At 42.1% G+C, this 13,172-nt stretch overlaps 1 protein-coding gene across 1 annotated transcript in view; it reads right to left on the minus strand.

The window, feature by feature from the left end:
* clint1a (clathrin interactor 1a) overlaps positions 1-9,812 on the minus strand; it is a 19,541-nt gene extending 9,729 nt beyond the window's left edge. Inside the window, exons 1-4 of the mRNA XM_076287205.1 lie at positions 9,623-9,812; positions 2,223-2,327; positions 1,971-2,067; positions 1,644-1,752 (exon numbers count right to left, since the gene is read on the minus strand). Of these exons, the coding sequence (XP_076143320.1) occupies positions 1,644-1,752; positions 1,971-2,067; positions 2,223-2,327; positions 9,623-9,663 (352 nt within the window). The 5' untranslated portion in view covers positions 9,664-9,812. The remainder of the gene's footprint in view (positions 1-1,643; positions 1,753-1,970; positions 2,068-2,222; positions 2,328-9,622) is intronic.
* Positions 9,813-13,172: the final 3,360 nt, after the last annotated feature.

The following is a 13,172-nucleotide window of genomic DNA, read 5'->3' on the forward strand; positions in this document are numbered from 1 at the left end:
GTAGTGTGGATTATAAGTAACTTTATGTAGTGTGGATTATAAGTAACCTTATGTAGTGTCTAGTGTGGATTATAAGTAACCTTATGTAGTGTGGACTATGGGCCCGTCCCAATACCTCCCCTTCCCCTAGATTTTTGCCCTAACCCTCGTTTTTGCGTGTCCCATTACTTTAGGGAGCAAGCGGAAGTGTTATTTTCCCCTTTAAATCAACCCTCAAAATATAGCCAGGACCGATGCAGGCTTAAAACGAAGTGGGAGATGAAATTACCCAGGATACCGTGCAAGCTCAGCGAGCCGGCCAAATTTTTCAACCAAGATGGCTGACACTAGCCTAGAAATCTACAGGGCTAGTCTAGCAACTCTCCGTTGGCTTGTGAGCTCCAGAAATCGAAACTCAATAAGGCCAATGAAATCATGTATAGAGTCGTTAGGTGGGCTTAACATAATGATTGATGGCAGAGTTGCAACGGTTTGGCTTGAATTCCCTGCTACTTGAAAACAAATAAGATGGATGTTGCTGTTGGCGAACAGTGTGACATGAGTTAAGCTTTTATTAAGTTGGCAAACGTTTGAACTAGCCAACTAGCTCCGCTGGTGGGAAACGCATGGGACTCATAGCGCTGCCGCTGTCCTATTGCGTGCAGAGGGAATTTGAAAGACAACTGATTATCCCGCCCCTCGGACTGAGCACTGCGAACGGTGAGTGCCCAGACCCTACATTTTAATGTGGGTCTGGCTCGTCAGGCTAGGCTGACACCGCTGGAAAGGAACAATTGCATTGCTCATATATTTTCGCAAATAAGCATATTAAAATTTTGCAATATGTTGGAATATGTTAGTTTGATGCACATCCAATGGACTGTTGAGTTTTGAACACTGATGTTAGAAAATATCTCACGAAGCTATCTGACGATGTTCATGATATCTGCTGAGTGCTTTGAGAGAGTCTGCCCATCAAATAACGTTATATATCTGATCTGGGTAGTTTCGTCAATATTTAGGATGTGTGTTCCGGCATTCACATGAACACGAATATCTCTGTTGATTAACCAGACGTAGATAAACCAACACAGCCCACACAACAGTCAACACGACATGTTCCTGAATGAAAATAGTAGAAGGCTACTACCAGTAGACACGTCAACGCTGCGCGTGACGTAGGTGAGCACGTTCGCTACGCACAGGTCGTACAGGTGTGTGTGTGTGTGTGTGTGTACCTATGCTGTGATAACTCTCTATAGAGCACAGGTCGTACAGGTGTGTGTGTGTGTGTGTGTGTACCTATGCAGTGAAAACTCTCTATAGAGCGCAGGTCATACAGGTGCGTGTGTGTGTATGTGTGTGTGTGTGTGTGTGTGTATACTTATGCAGTGATAACTCTCTATAGAGCGCAGGTCGTACAGGTGTGTGTGTGTGTGTGTGTGTGTACCTATGCAGTGATAACTCTCTATAGAGCGCAGGTCGTACAGGTGTGTGTGTGTGTGTGTGTGTGTGTGTGTGTGTGTACCTATGCAGTGGTAGCTCTCTATAGAGCGCAGGTCATACAGGTGTGTGTGTGTGTGTGTGTGTGTGTACCTATGCAGTGGTAGCTCTCTATAGAGTGCAGGTCATACAGGTGTGTGTGTGTGTGTGTGTGTGTGTACCTATGCAGTGGTAGCTCTCTATAGAGCGCAGGTCGTACAGGTGTTCTCTGGAACTGGTGACGACTCGCTCGGAGCCATTTTTAATCAAGTAGGCCAACAGCAACAAGGACTGCTCACACACACACACAGACAGACAGACAGACAGACAGACACACACAATAATCAACACTGGTTATGAAAAGATCATTAGGCAGTAAATTATTAGACACAAATTACAAATGGATATCAGATGCAGGTCTGAACACACACACACACACACACACACACACACACACACACACACACACACACACACACACACACACACACACACACACACACACACACCTTATAGACTCTTCTCCAGTTCTTCTTGTTGTCTTTGAGCATTCTGTTCCACAGCATGTTCATCACTTCAGGAAACTGCTCATACATGAATGTGGCTCTGAAGACACACACACACACAATTATTAACCTACAATTACCCTACATGCACACACCCACCATCAAAACTACAGACAAATAAACACTAATATGCATGCACACATACACACTCACAGACAGACAGACAGACAGACAGACAGACAAACACACACACACCTGGCGATCTCTCCCATGAGCTGCCCTGAGGGCCCCCAGGGGTCGTCGTTTGTAGCCTCCCGCACCTTGGACTCAATCTCAGTGTAGTTCATCACAACGTTAGTCCTGGGAACATCACACACACAGAGACAGACCACACACACAGCATTCATTTAACACACACACACACACACACACACAGCATTAATTTAACACACACACACACACAGACAGAGACAGACCACACACACAGCATTTATTTAACAACACACACAGCATTCATTTAACACACACACAGACAGACCACACACACAGCATTCATTTAACAACACACACAGCATTCATTTAACACACACACGCACACAGAGACAGACCACACACACAGCATTCATTTAACAACCATTGTGGTTTTGTATTGTCTGATGAAATAAGAGAGACAAAAATGCACTGATTGGGCCCTGACCAGGTTTGGAAAATTAATGTTCACAAGGGTAGCTATGTAGCCTACCATATTTCAGTTATTTGCACAGATTTTAGCTAAGTGAGCTGCAAGGGCTTTTGGATGGATGCTTCTGTAATGCTTTGTGGTTTTGTATTGTTTGATGAATGAATTTTTTTTTAGTTATGCCGCTTACATAATGTAGCCTATAGTGCTTTTTTAATGTTTGAAGACAGGATAGAGACATATGTAGACTAACAATATAATTTTAACGTTATTAACCGGTTCAGGAACTTTATTTTTTTTGTTCTAATCGGTTCAGGCACGTCAATTTTAGGGTTTAGGGAACATTTAGGGAAACGTTAAAATACTGTTTCTGTTCGGAACAAACCAATTGGGAGAAAATTCTGGTTCAAAGCCCTGCCCAAAACACACACACACACACACACACACACACGAGTAAAACCAGTTTGTCTAAGAAGGTCCTCTGGTGACAAAAGCACAGACCCAATCCAGCACAGACCCAATCCAGCTAGGGTGGGGCTGAGCCAGTGTGTGACAGAGGAGGGAGTGTGTGTGTGTGTGTGTGTGAGGAGGGAGTGCGTGTGTGTGTCACTGTGTGTGTGTGTGTGTGTGTGTTTGTGTGTGTGATAGGAGCGAGAATGTGTGTGTGGGCACTAGGGCTACAGCACTTTGTTTAATTGATTAGTTGTAAACTATTTTGGTAATAAATAAACGCATCTGGGTCATTTTTTAAAGAAAATACCTCAACATTCAAAATCTTAAACTTGATTACATTCTGCCGTATTTACTCTTAAACTGAACTGCTGGTCCTCTCACCCAACCTACTATACACCATGACATCAACATCACTATGCCAAACCTACTATAAACCACAACATCAACATCACTATGCCAAACCTCCTATACACCGCAACATCAACATCACTATGCCAAACCTACTATAAACCACTACATCAACATCACTATGCCATCAACATCACTATGCCAAACCTACTATAAACCACAACATCAACATCACTATGCCAAACCCACTATACACCACAACATCAACATCACTATGCCAAACCAACATCACTATGCCAACCCCACTATACACCACATCAACATCATTATGCCATCAACATCACTATGCCAAACCTCCTATACACAACAACATCAACATCACTATGCCATCAACATCATTATGCCAAACCTCCTATACACCACAACATCAACATCACTATACCATCAACATCACTATGCCAAACCTACTATACACCACGACATCAACATTAAAACTGACTTCCCGTCTCTTGCCCCTACCAGGGTAGCGAGAAATCCACGGGTCATGATCGATGACCAACTAACCTGATCATATTGCCTTCACTGCAAAAAATTATTAATCTTATATTGGGTAGTGTTGTCACGATACCAAAATTATGACTTCGATACGATACCTGCCATAAATATCACGATGCTCGATACTGAAACGATACTACGGCGAAATCCTAAGATATCTGGAAAAGAAAGGACTCATACCTCCTCCAAGTGTATTGAATCATTTGTGTTGAATTCGGTGCACTTTTGTAGTGCGCAGGTCAACTCTGGGTTCTAAACTAGTAAAATAGTAGGCCTACTTTGTGTGATTAAGTCCTTTATTGTTTGTTATAGTTCCTTTACATTGTGTTGTTTTGGCAATAAAGTAGCTTTAAATAGCCAAACTAGGCTAAATCAAAGTCAGTGTTGAAATTACTGCATGCAAATCACTGAATGCTATGCAGAGGGGCCTAATCTTTAGGCCATCTGATGTACAGTATAGGCTACCCTAGGCCTTCCTGTGTTCATGGGATTTTGTTTGACAGTTGTAAAGGTAAAAATGTGAGGATAGTCGTCTTTGCGCCCAGTGTAGGCTACAAGTACGACATTCCAACCACTCAGGTCTTCGTCAGATAGGCCTACACCATTAGCCTACCTGTTGCAATATATCTGTGTGCATTCCTACATTACGTCTATTTCTTTGATAACATGATTTGCTACCACGTAACAATAAGCCGCTATTATTATTAGGACTCAACACGCTTTGGTGGTATTATATGCTGTGGGCTTTAATTAGCGCATTTCGGGTATCCTATCTTACATCTGGCCAATAATTATTAAACAAATTGCAGTCTACATGGCATGACAAATATTACCAGTAGTACTGACCGAACATGAAATAGATTGTTTACAAGTTATGGTAATGTTATTCTGGCGTGAACATTGCGCTTTCATCACGTTAGCACCCTATGATTACAGCTCGTTATGTCTCGTCAAAATGATTACAGCTCGTTATGTCTCGTCAAAATGCATTGATGAAGGAAGGTTCGCTTTATCCCAGAGAACCATATATTCGTTTCACTTAGGCTAGACTAAAACAGAAGAGAAGAACTTGGCACTAACCATGTAGTCGTATTTTCTATAGCATATTCGTTAACCTGTCGTTTTTTGAACTCTTTAAAAATGTTGGGATATGTCTGCGAAGTGTTTAAATGACTTTGAAACATATTTTACAAACGGGCCTCTGTGTACCTGATGGCTTGCCTTCACTATTCGCGATGTATCCGAAATAGTTGCAGATTTCACTTCACCTTTTGTTTTATCCACAAGGCCGAGGACTGTCGGCAAAGAACTATGTTGACGTTGGCTGCGCACTCACTCACTCAGAGCTGCCTGCTTGACACGCCCAATTGCCTAGATGCGTGCAAGGAGCAGTAGTTCACACAAACACAGAACGTTATTATTTTAATAAAGTATTGATTCTAAAAACGTCGAAAATCGTATCGTTTTTTTGCGTGAAGGCATCGTGATACCTTTTTAGTATCGATACACCGTGCAACACTAATATTAGGATCAACAAATCTATTTGGTTTTGGTTTGACTTATTTTAGATAGATAGATAGATAGATAGATACTTTATTGATCCCCATGGGGAAATTCAAGAGGAGTTCAAAAGACAATTTTAAGGAATCTTATCAGATCTTATGCCTGTTAAGATCTGGCTAGGGACAACAGATGGAAACTAGCACTTGTAGCTAACCCTGGCTTGTTTACAGCAAGTAACTTGTCTGTTGATTAATGAGCATTGTCCCTATCAAATAAACAAACAAACAAACACACAAATTTGTTCAACGCACTGGCAGCCATATTTGCTTGTTTTCAGGATGAGACAGCTTAAAAACTCTTCTTCAATTAAGTTAAATGATTTTATGAGAAAACACTAGGTAAGTGTCTTTATACTGAAAACAATACCAACTAGATTTTTTGATCTTGATAGAAGATTAATAACCCTTTAGATTAGGTTAGATTTCATTAAATAAGCAGGTTTTGATATAAGATTAATAACCCTTTAGATTAGGTTAGATTTGATTAAATAAGCAGGTTTTTACAGTGTTGGTTACCCAGCCGTGCCACTTAGCACTTTAAAAAAACAGGCCTTCCCTGACTCAATATGCTACCTAACTCCTGATACAGGCCATGTTCATCTCAATATGCTACCCAACTCCTGATACAGGCCATGGTCATCTCACGACCTACTGTAACTTCCTCCTGATGGGTCTCCCAGCCTGCACTGTGAAACCCTTTCAGATGATCCAGAACGCGGCGACGCGCCTGGTCTTATTGCTGCACTATGTGAGTACTAGGTATAGGTACTTATTAGGGCTGGGACAACGCGTCGACGTAATCGATGACGTCGACGCAAAATATGAGAGTCGATTTGTCAAGCATAACATGTGCTGCTAAATATTTTTCATTTTACACCTTCAGTGTTTTCCATACGTTGACTAATCTGTGGCTGGGCACCACGAAATCAAAACCGGCCACCACACATTGATGTTATGTTATAGTCCTACTATTTAAATTAAAGATAAGATAATTTCATGGAGCTGCACTTTTTACTCACACAGCCTTTCCTCGCCCCGCCCGCTCTCTCTTGTAACGAGCCCGCTGCTCCTCCTCTGCATGTGCATTTAACAAATTATTCACGATTGTTGAAGGATTGTTGTTGCCACATAGAAGCACTGCATAGAACACAGTGGGCTAAATTGCTATTAAATCCGCTTAGCATCGTGACCATGCTGCGCAAATTTGTTCAAAACGGCAGCATTAAAGTTAAGGTAAACTCTGCTAAGGTCTTATCACAACATAGTACATTGAGGAGACTAAACTAAGTTAAGTTACAATATGCAATCAAGCAGTATTTCAAAGCTAACGTTAGAATACTTTTTGGATGTCAAGTTTAGCATGCTTACTTGCAGCTGCTTGTATTCATTACTCAGGCTCATTTTATTGACTCTGAATGTTTGCAAAATCCCGATGTAAATGGAAGTGTAAAGTGTTTTCCAAGACTCAAAAGTGCTTGTCCAAAGGAGAAGTACGAAACGTTATTTGAACTAACTACGTTATGAATTGCATCCACACATCAGCAGCCTTTTAAATGTGTTAATGTTAATTGCAAGGATTCCCACACAAACGTCTTAAAATGACAGGCACTCAATTAGACATACTGAACTTTATTGAATGCTACCTCTGACTAAGAATGCATTACTTTGCACTTGTATAGTCTTTTATTTTGGAATCTTAAGAGCAATAAACATATATTGCAATGTTAAAGAATTCATATATGTAAATAAACATGTATAAGTTGCTATTAGTGAATTAATTGGGAGATAATCGAATCGAAATCGAATCGGACTGAAAAAATGAATCGTTAGATTAATCGATACATCTAAAAAATAATCGCTAGATTAATCGTTTAAAAAATAATCGTTTATCCCAGCCCTAGTACTTATTGCACTATGTGAGTACTAGGTATAGGTACTTATTGCTGCACTATGTGAGTACTAGTATAGGTGCTTATTGCTGCACTATGTGAGTACTAGGTATAGGTACTTATTGCACTATGTGAGTACTAGGTATAGGTACTTATTGCTGCACTATGTGAGTACTAGGTATAGGTATAGGTACTTATTGCACTATGTGAGTACTAGGTATAGGTTCTTATTGCACTATGTGAGTACTAGGTATAGGTATAGGTAGTTATTGCACTATGTGAGTACTAGGTATAGGTACCAGTAGGACACGGTTGCCCCAATCATATTACCCATCATGACACTATATTACCCATCATGACACCATATTTTAGTGTGCATGTAAGGCACCATGATTTATGATCCCTTTCTAGTCTCCGTGCACCGAGCAACACTATATTGCAACACTATATCTGAGTGTGCATGCATATGCCGATGTAAATAATAATATGACATTTTATTTATAAGCGTCTTTTAAGTCACCCAAGGACACGGTACAATTAAAAGGTTAAGGATGTTAAACAGCACAGACAGACATTACAAACACAGAGGACACTGTACAATTAAGAGTTGAAGACGTTACACACTACATACAGACTGAGACACAGAGACAGATGACACTGCACACCAGAGAAAAGGAATACACACACAGGGCAAAGTGAAAAGAAGAAATTGTAAGAAAAATAAAATGAAAATAAGAAACATTATAATAACAGTTATGAAGCAGTGGAATGGGTCAGGAATGTAAGTGTGTGCATTATTGTAGGTGTTTGTGTTTGTGTATGCATGCCTGCATTCTTTTGAGTGTGCTTGTATGTGTGTGTCTCTGTACCACTGTAAGACCACTGTGTGGCTGCTTGTACTTGATGTATTGTTTCATCATCAGACAGTAATCTACAATCTGATGGCTCAGTAGAACGGATGTCCTGATGTCAAAACAAACTACTTTCGTGAGTGTGTGTGTGGTTTCAGCAAGGGGGAGTGACAAAGCTTTAGATGTTGAGTTAGTCATTTAAACACTGATAGGCCTACAACTTATGACAATTTTCAAACTGTATCCCCCACCCAACACACACACAAACACACACACAGGTGTTTTTGCTTACTAAATACCAGTCACTTTACTAGTTTGTAACTGTTCACTTAACGCGGAAGTCAGATAAAAGTGTTTGACCTGGCAGTGACCTAAGAGTATCTGCCCTGCGTCAGTTCACTGGCACGTTAAAGAGCGTTCGCGCCCGGTGTCGTCTACCAGGGGCCTTGTGCCAACCGTCCGCACTAAAGTACTGAACTAATACACACGCGCACCTGCGCCAGGTACTCTTTTCATATGATAATTTCAACCGCTGGACAACAACTGGGGACCCGGAAGTAAGCTAGCGAGTCGCCTGACAGGCTGTTAAAGATAAACGTCGGAAGCATTCTTTACGAGTGCGACCGCATAATATCCCTCTGCTAAAAGAATTTCTTAACTGTCTAACCGAGGCCGCCCCGACCAGTCTCGAGAAAGTGCCCGCAGCAACATGCTGATGACATGTCATTGACCAACGGGCCGAGCTGGCAACTTCAGCTAGCTAATTACAGTAGCCTGCTGTTACATCACAACACTATCGGCCTGAACGTGTAGCTTAACAAAATGGGAAACCATGTATTAGATTAAAAATATACACACAACGGGAAATAACATATCCTTCAAACTTTCATAAGAGGCGTATGACAAGCCAGTCGCCACCGCAAAGTTTGTTGTAACCAGTAGCTAGATGGAGTCCTAGCCAGCTAATTTCAACACTTTGCAAACGTCACAAGTTAGCAGTTGTTAGCTAGCTCTCTATTAGCTTATTTACACTAACGGTAGCTAACTTGCATAATTGATTGTCAAGTTCATGACAATGGTTATTGGCTATTACGTTAACCAACTTAGCAAAGCTACTTCTTATAAGATATGGGACGGATACATGAATGGTAAAACTTTTTCGTTTCCACCACCTAGCCACTTAGCTTAGCATAGCACCTGAACACAAAACAGCGACGTGACGTCAGACACTGGGTACGTGTCTTTCTGAAACAGGTACAAACTTCACATACCCCCAAAACATTAAGATATTCGGCGCTTTAGACGCCGCAGTACTCACGCTTTATCGACCAACTCCCTAACTTTCCACATGTTCAGCATTTTGGCTCCTTTAAGAGAGGCTTTCCGCCACAAGAACCAGAGTTTCTTTCTCGCCTGTTCACCCCAGTGACTGAAGCAGGCGGGCTGTCACCCAGAGGAAACCTTGAACTCGTCGAACTAGCCACCTCTTCCTACACTCCCAGCTGCTGCCGGGCCGCCAGGTTACTACGGAGACGCTCTGCCAACGTCACTGTGGCGCACAGTGCGTAAAAGCCATAGACTGTCTATGGTAAAAGCAATGTAGGATATGTAGTTTTTACGTCTGGTAAAAGTAGTCCTACTGAGTGCCGGCACGCAGGTAAGCCGGCAGGTAGCCTTCTTGCAGAATTGCAACATTACATTTGTTTTTAAAGAAGCTCTCACAACACCTTTCTCAGTGCCTGCAGTTTGCTTTCATTGAGACCATGCAGCACATGAACTTCGCCTAGGCTAGACCTAATGTCCAACCAGATTAACATTAATGTTAGTGTTATTTCCATGTATCTGGGGTCTAAAGACATATCTGTTCAACATGCACTTAGTTTATTAAGCGCATAATCTTACGTTATGGTTTGTATATTATAGTATTTAGTTATTTTCATTAGGCTATTGATTGAATTGACATTGTTGTTTATTATTGCTATTCTCCTTAATATCCTCCGTAGTATTATCAAGTTTTTAATTGGCTAACACTTTACTTGACAGTATCGACATAAGAGTGACATGACACACATGACACTACCATGACACATAAACCCTAACCCTAACCCTAGGCTATAACCAATCCTAACCCTAACCCCAAACCTAACCCTAATCCTAGCCCTAACTTGTTATGACAAAAACCGAATGACACTTAATAACAGAAGCGTTATGTCATAAACGTTTATGACTTGTTTAAGACACATTCTTACACATTTTTGATAGTTTTCGTGTTATTCTTAGTCCTTTTTACTCCTAAGTCAGCTGATGTCGTTGACATTTGTCCATTGGGAGCTTGCTATGGCTAGCTTTTGCCCTAGCTGGGCATCGGACATCCTTCCATCTATCCGTGAGCGGTGCAGCACTTCACTGTCTGGTCGAGGGGATCTCTCGGGACAGCTGGACCTAGGCTACTCTGCGAAAGATCTGCCGTGGCCGCCAAGCTGTTGCTGACCTGCGAGCTGCCATGCCAACTGCAGACTAACTGGGCCTCTGACATCCTTCCATCCATCCGTGAACAGTGCACTTCACTGTCTGGTCGAGTGGATCTCTCGGGACAGCCGGACCTAGGCTCTACTCTGCGCAAGATCTACCGTGCCCGCCGAGCTGTTGCTGACCTGCGAGCTGCCTTGCCAACTGCAAACTAACGTTAACGGTGAAGAGCTGCATTCTCACGGAGCAACAAAGTCGCTGTTAAGTCCACCGAATTGCGGATCTACACGATCGCTCAGTACTTTGGACTGTGCTTCCATCATCTCCAGACTGCAGTCTAGCAGGCCTAGCTTCTAACGTTAACGTTATCTCCAGACTGCCAGTGAATTCACCGGGTTGGTCAGTTGCTAAAGAACTTTGTTGGCATTGCATCGGTTGTAAAGACACAGCTCTGTGCGCAGTTTTCACGGATCATCATTGCCCTTGGACATTTTCAGCTGGTTTGGAAATTGGACTAATTTTAACATCACTTTATCCCCTTTTAAAATATATTTTCTTTTTTTTTTATTTGTTTATTTGTTTTGTTGTCTGTCTTGTATGTCTTAGTGTCACGGGTACCCTGGCGACTACACCGCTCCGTCCGGCATTTTTTTTGTATTTGTTATTTTTTAAATGTATTTGTCTTGTCTTGATGTCATGGGTACGCTGGCGACTACGCCGCTCCATCCGGCATCTTTTGTCTTGTTGTTATGTGTCTTGTTTGTGGAGCGCTTTGGATTGCACTATGTGCATGTTAAATGCGCTTTATAAATAAATCTGACTTGACTTGACATTCATGACAGTGTCATGTCACTCTTATGTCGACACTGTCAAGTAAAGTGTAACCCCATAACCATCTTAATTCCATTGCATTGATTAAATGATCTGCCTGTTAATAATAATATGCTGGCCCTACAATAAGGTTAACCATCCGGTCTGGTAAGATGACAGGCTGCGCCCATTGCCATAGGCTGCTCCCTTCCCTTCCCTTCCCTTCCCTTCACACACACACACACACACACACACACACACACACACACACACACACACACACACACACACACACACACACACACACACACACACACACACACACACACACACACACACACACACACACACACACACACACACACACACACACACACACACACACACACACACACACACACACACACACACACACACACACACACTGAAGAATGTGTTTTGGTGATAAGAATGAAAAGTTGGTGTCTGTATATAGAGTTACATAGGTCAGGTGTGCCCAATATTGTTATATAGGACAGGTGTTCCCAATAGAGCTATATAGGTCAGGTGTGCCCAATAGAGTTACATAGGTCAGGTGTGCCCAATAGAGTTATATACTGTAGGACAGGTGTGCCCAATAGAGTTACATAGGTCAGGTGTGCCCAATATTGTTATATAGGACAGGTGTGCTCAATAGTGTTATATAGGTCAGGTGTGCCCTATAGAGTTACATAGGTCAGGTGTGCCCAATATTGCTATATAGGACAGGTGTGCCCAATAGAGTTATATAGGTCAGGTGTGCCCAATATTGTTATATAGGACAGGTGTGCCCAATAGAGTTACATAGGCCAGGTGTGCCCAATATAGGACAGGTGTGCCCAATAGAGTTACATAGGCCAGGTGTGCCCAATATTGTTATATAGGACAGGTGTGCCCAATAGAGTTATATAGGTCAGGTGTGCCCAATAGAGTTACATAGGTCAGGTGTGCCCAATATTGTTATATAGGACAGGTGTGCCCAATATTGTTATATAGGACAGGTGTGGCCAATAGAGTTACATAGGTCAGATGTGCGCCCAATATTGTTATATAGGACAGGTGTGCCGAATAGAGTTACATAGGTCAGGTGTGCCCAATATTGTTACATAGGACAGGTGTGCCCAATATTGTTATATAGGACAGGTGTGCCCAATAGAGTTATATAGGACAGGTGTGCCCAATAGAGTTACATAGGTCAGGTGTGCCCAATATTGTTATATAGGTCAGGTGTGCCTAATAGAGTTACATAGGTCAGGTGTGACCAATAGAGTTAGGTCAGGTGTGCCCTGTAACACACTGTCTTTCTATGGTAAATCTGCCTTGTAGAACCCAAAGTGTACCAAAAGAATCCATACGTATCACAAACCTGATGCTCTTGGGTGCTCCTTGTTGGTGCCCCCCGCCCAATCCCAATCCTCCCCCACCTTTCTTATGCAGCCCTTGCCACTTAATCTACTAAACCCCTCTTCTACTGCACTTTTTACCCCCCCCCCCCCATAAATGCACAAATAGGCTGACACCAGACATAATTTCACTGCATTTCTTACTTCCAGTAACTATATGCATGTGAC

The sequence above is a fragment of the Alosa pseudoharengus genome, unplaced genomic scaffold (genome assembly GCF_046254945.1).
Source record: "Alosa pseudoharengus isolate Yale_2024_CS ecotype anadromous, Long Island Sound unplaced genomic scaffold, YU_APseudo_1.1 YU_APseudo_1.1_scf_16, whole genome shotgun sequence".
In the NCBI taxonomy this organism is placed as follows: Eukaryota; Metazoa; Chordata; class Actinopteri; order Clupeiformes; family Clupeidae; genus Alosa; species Alosa pseudoharengus.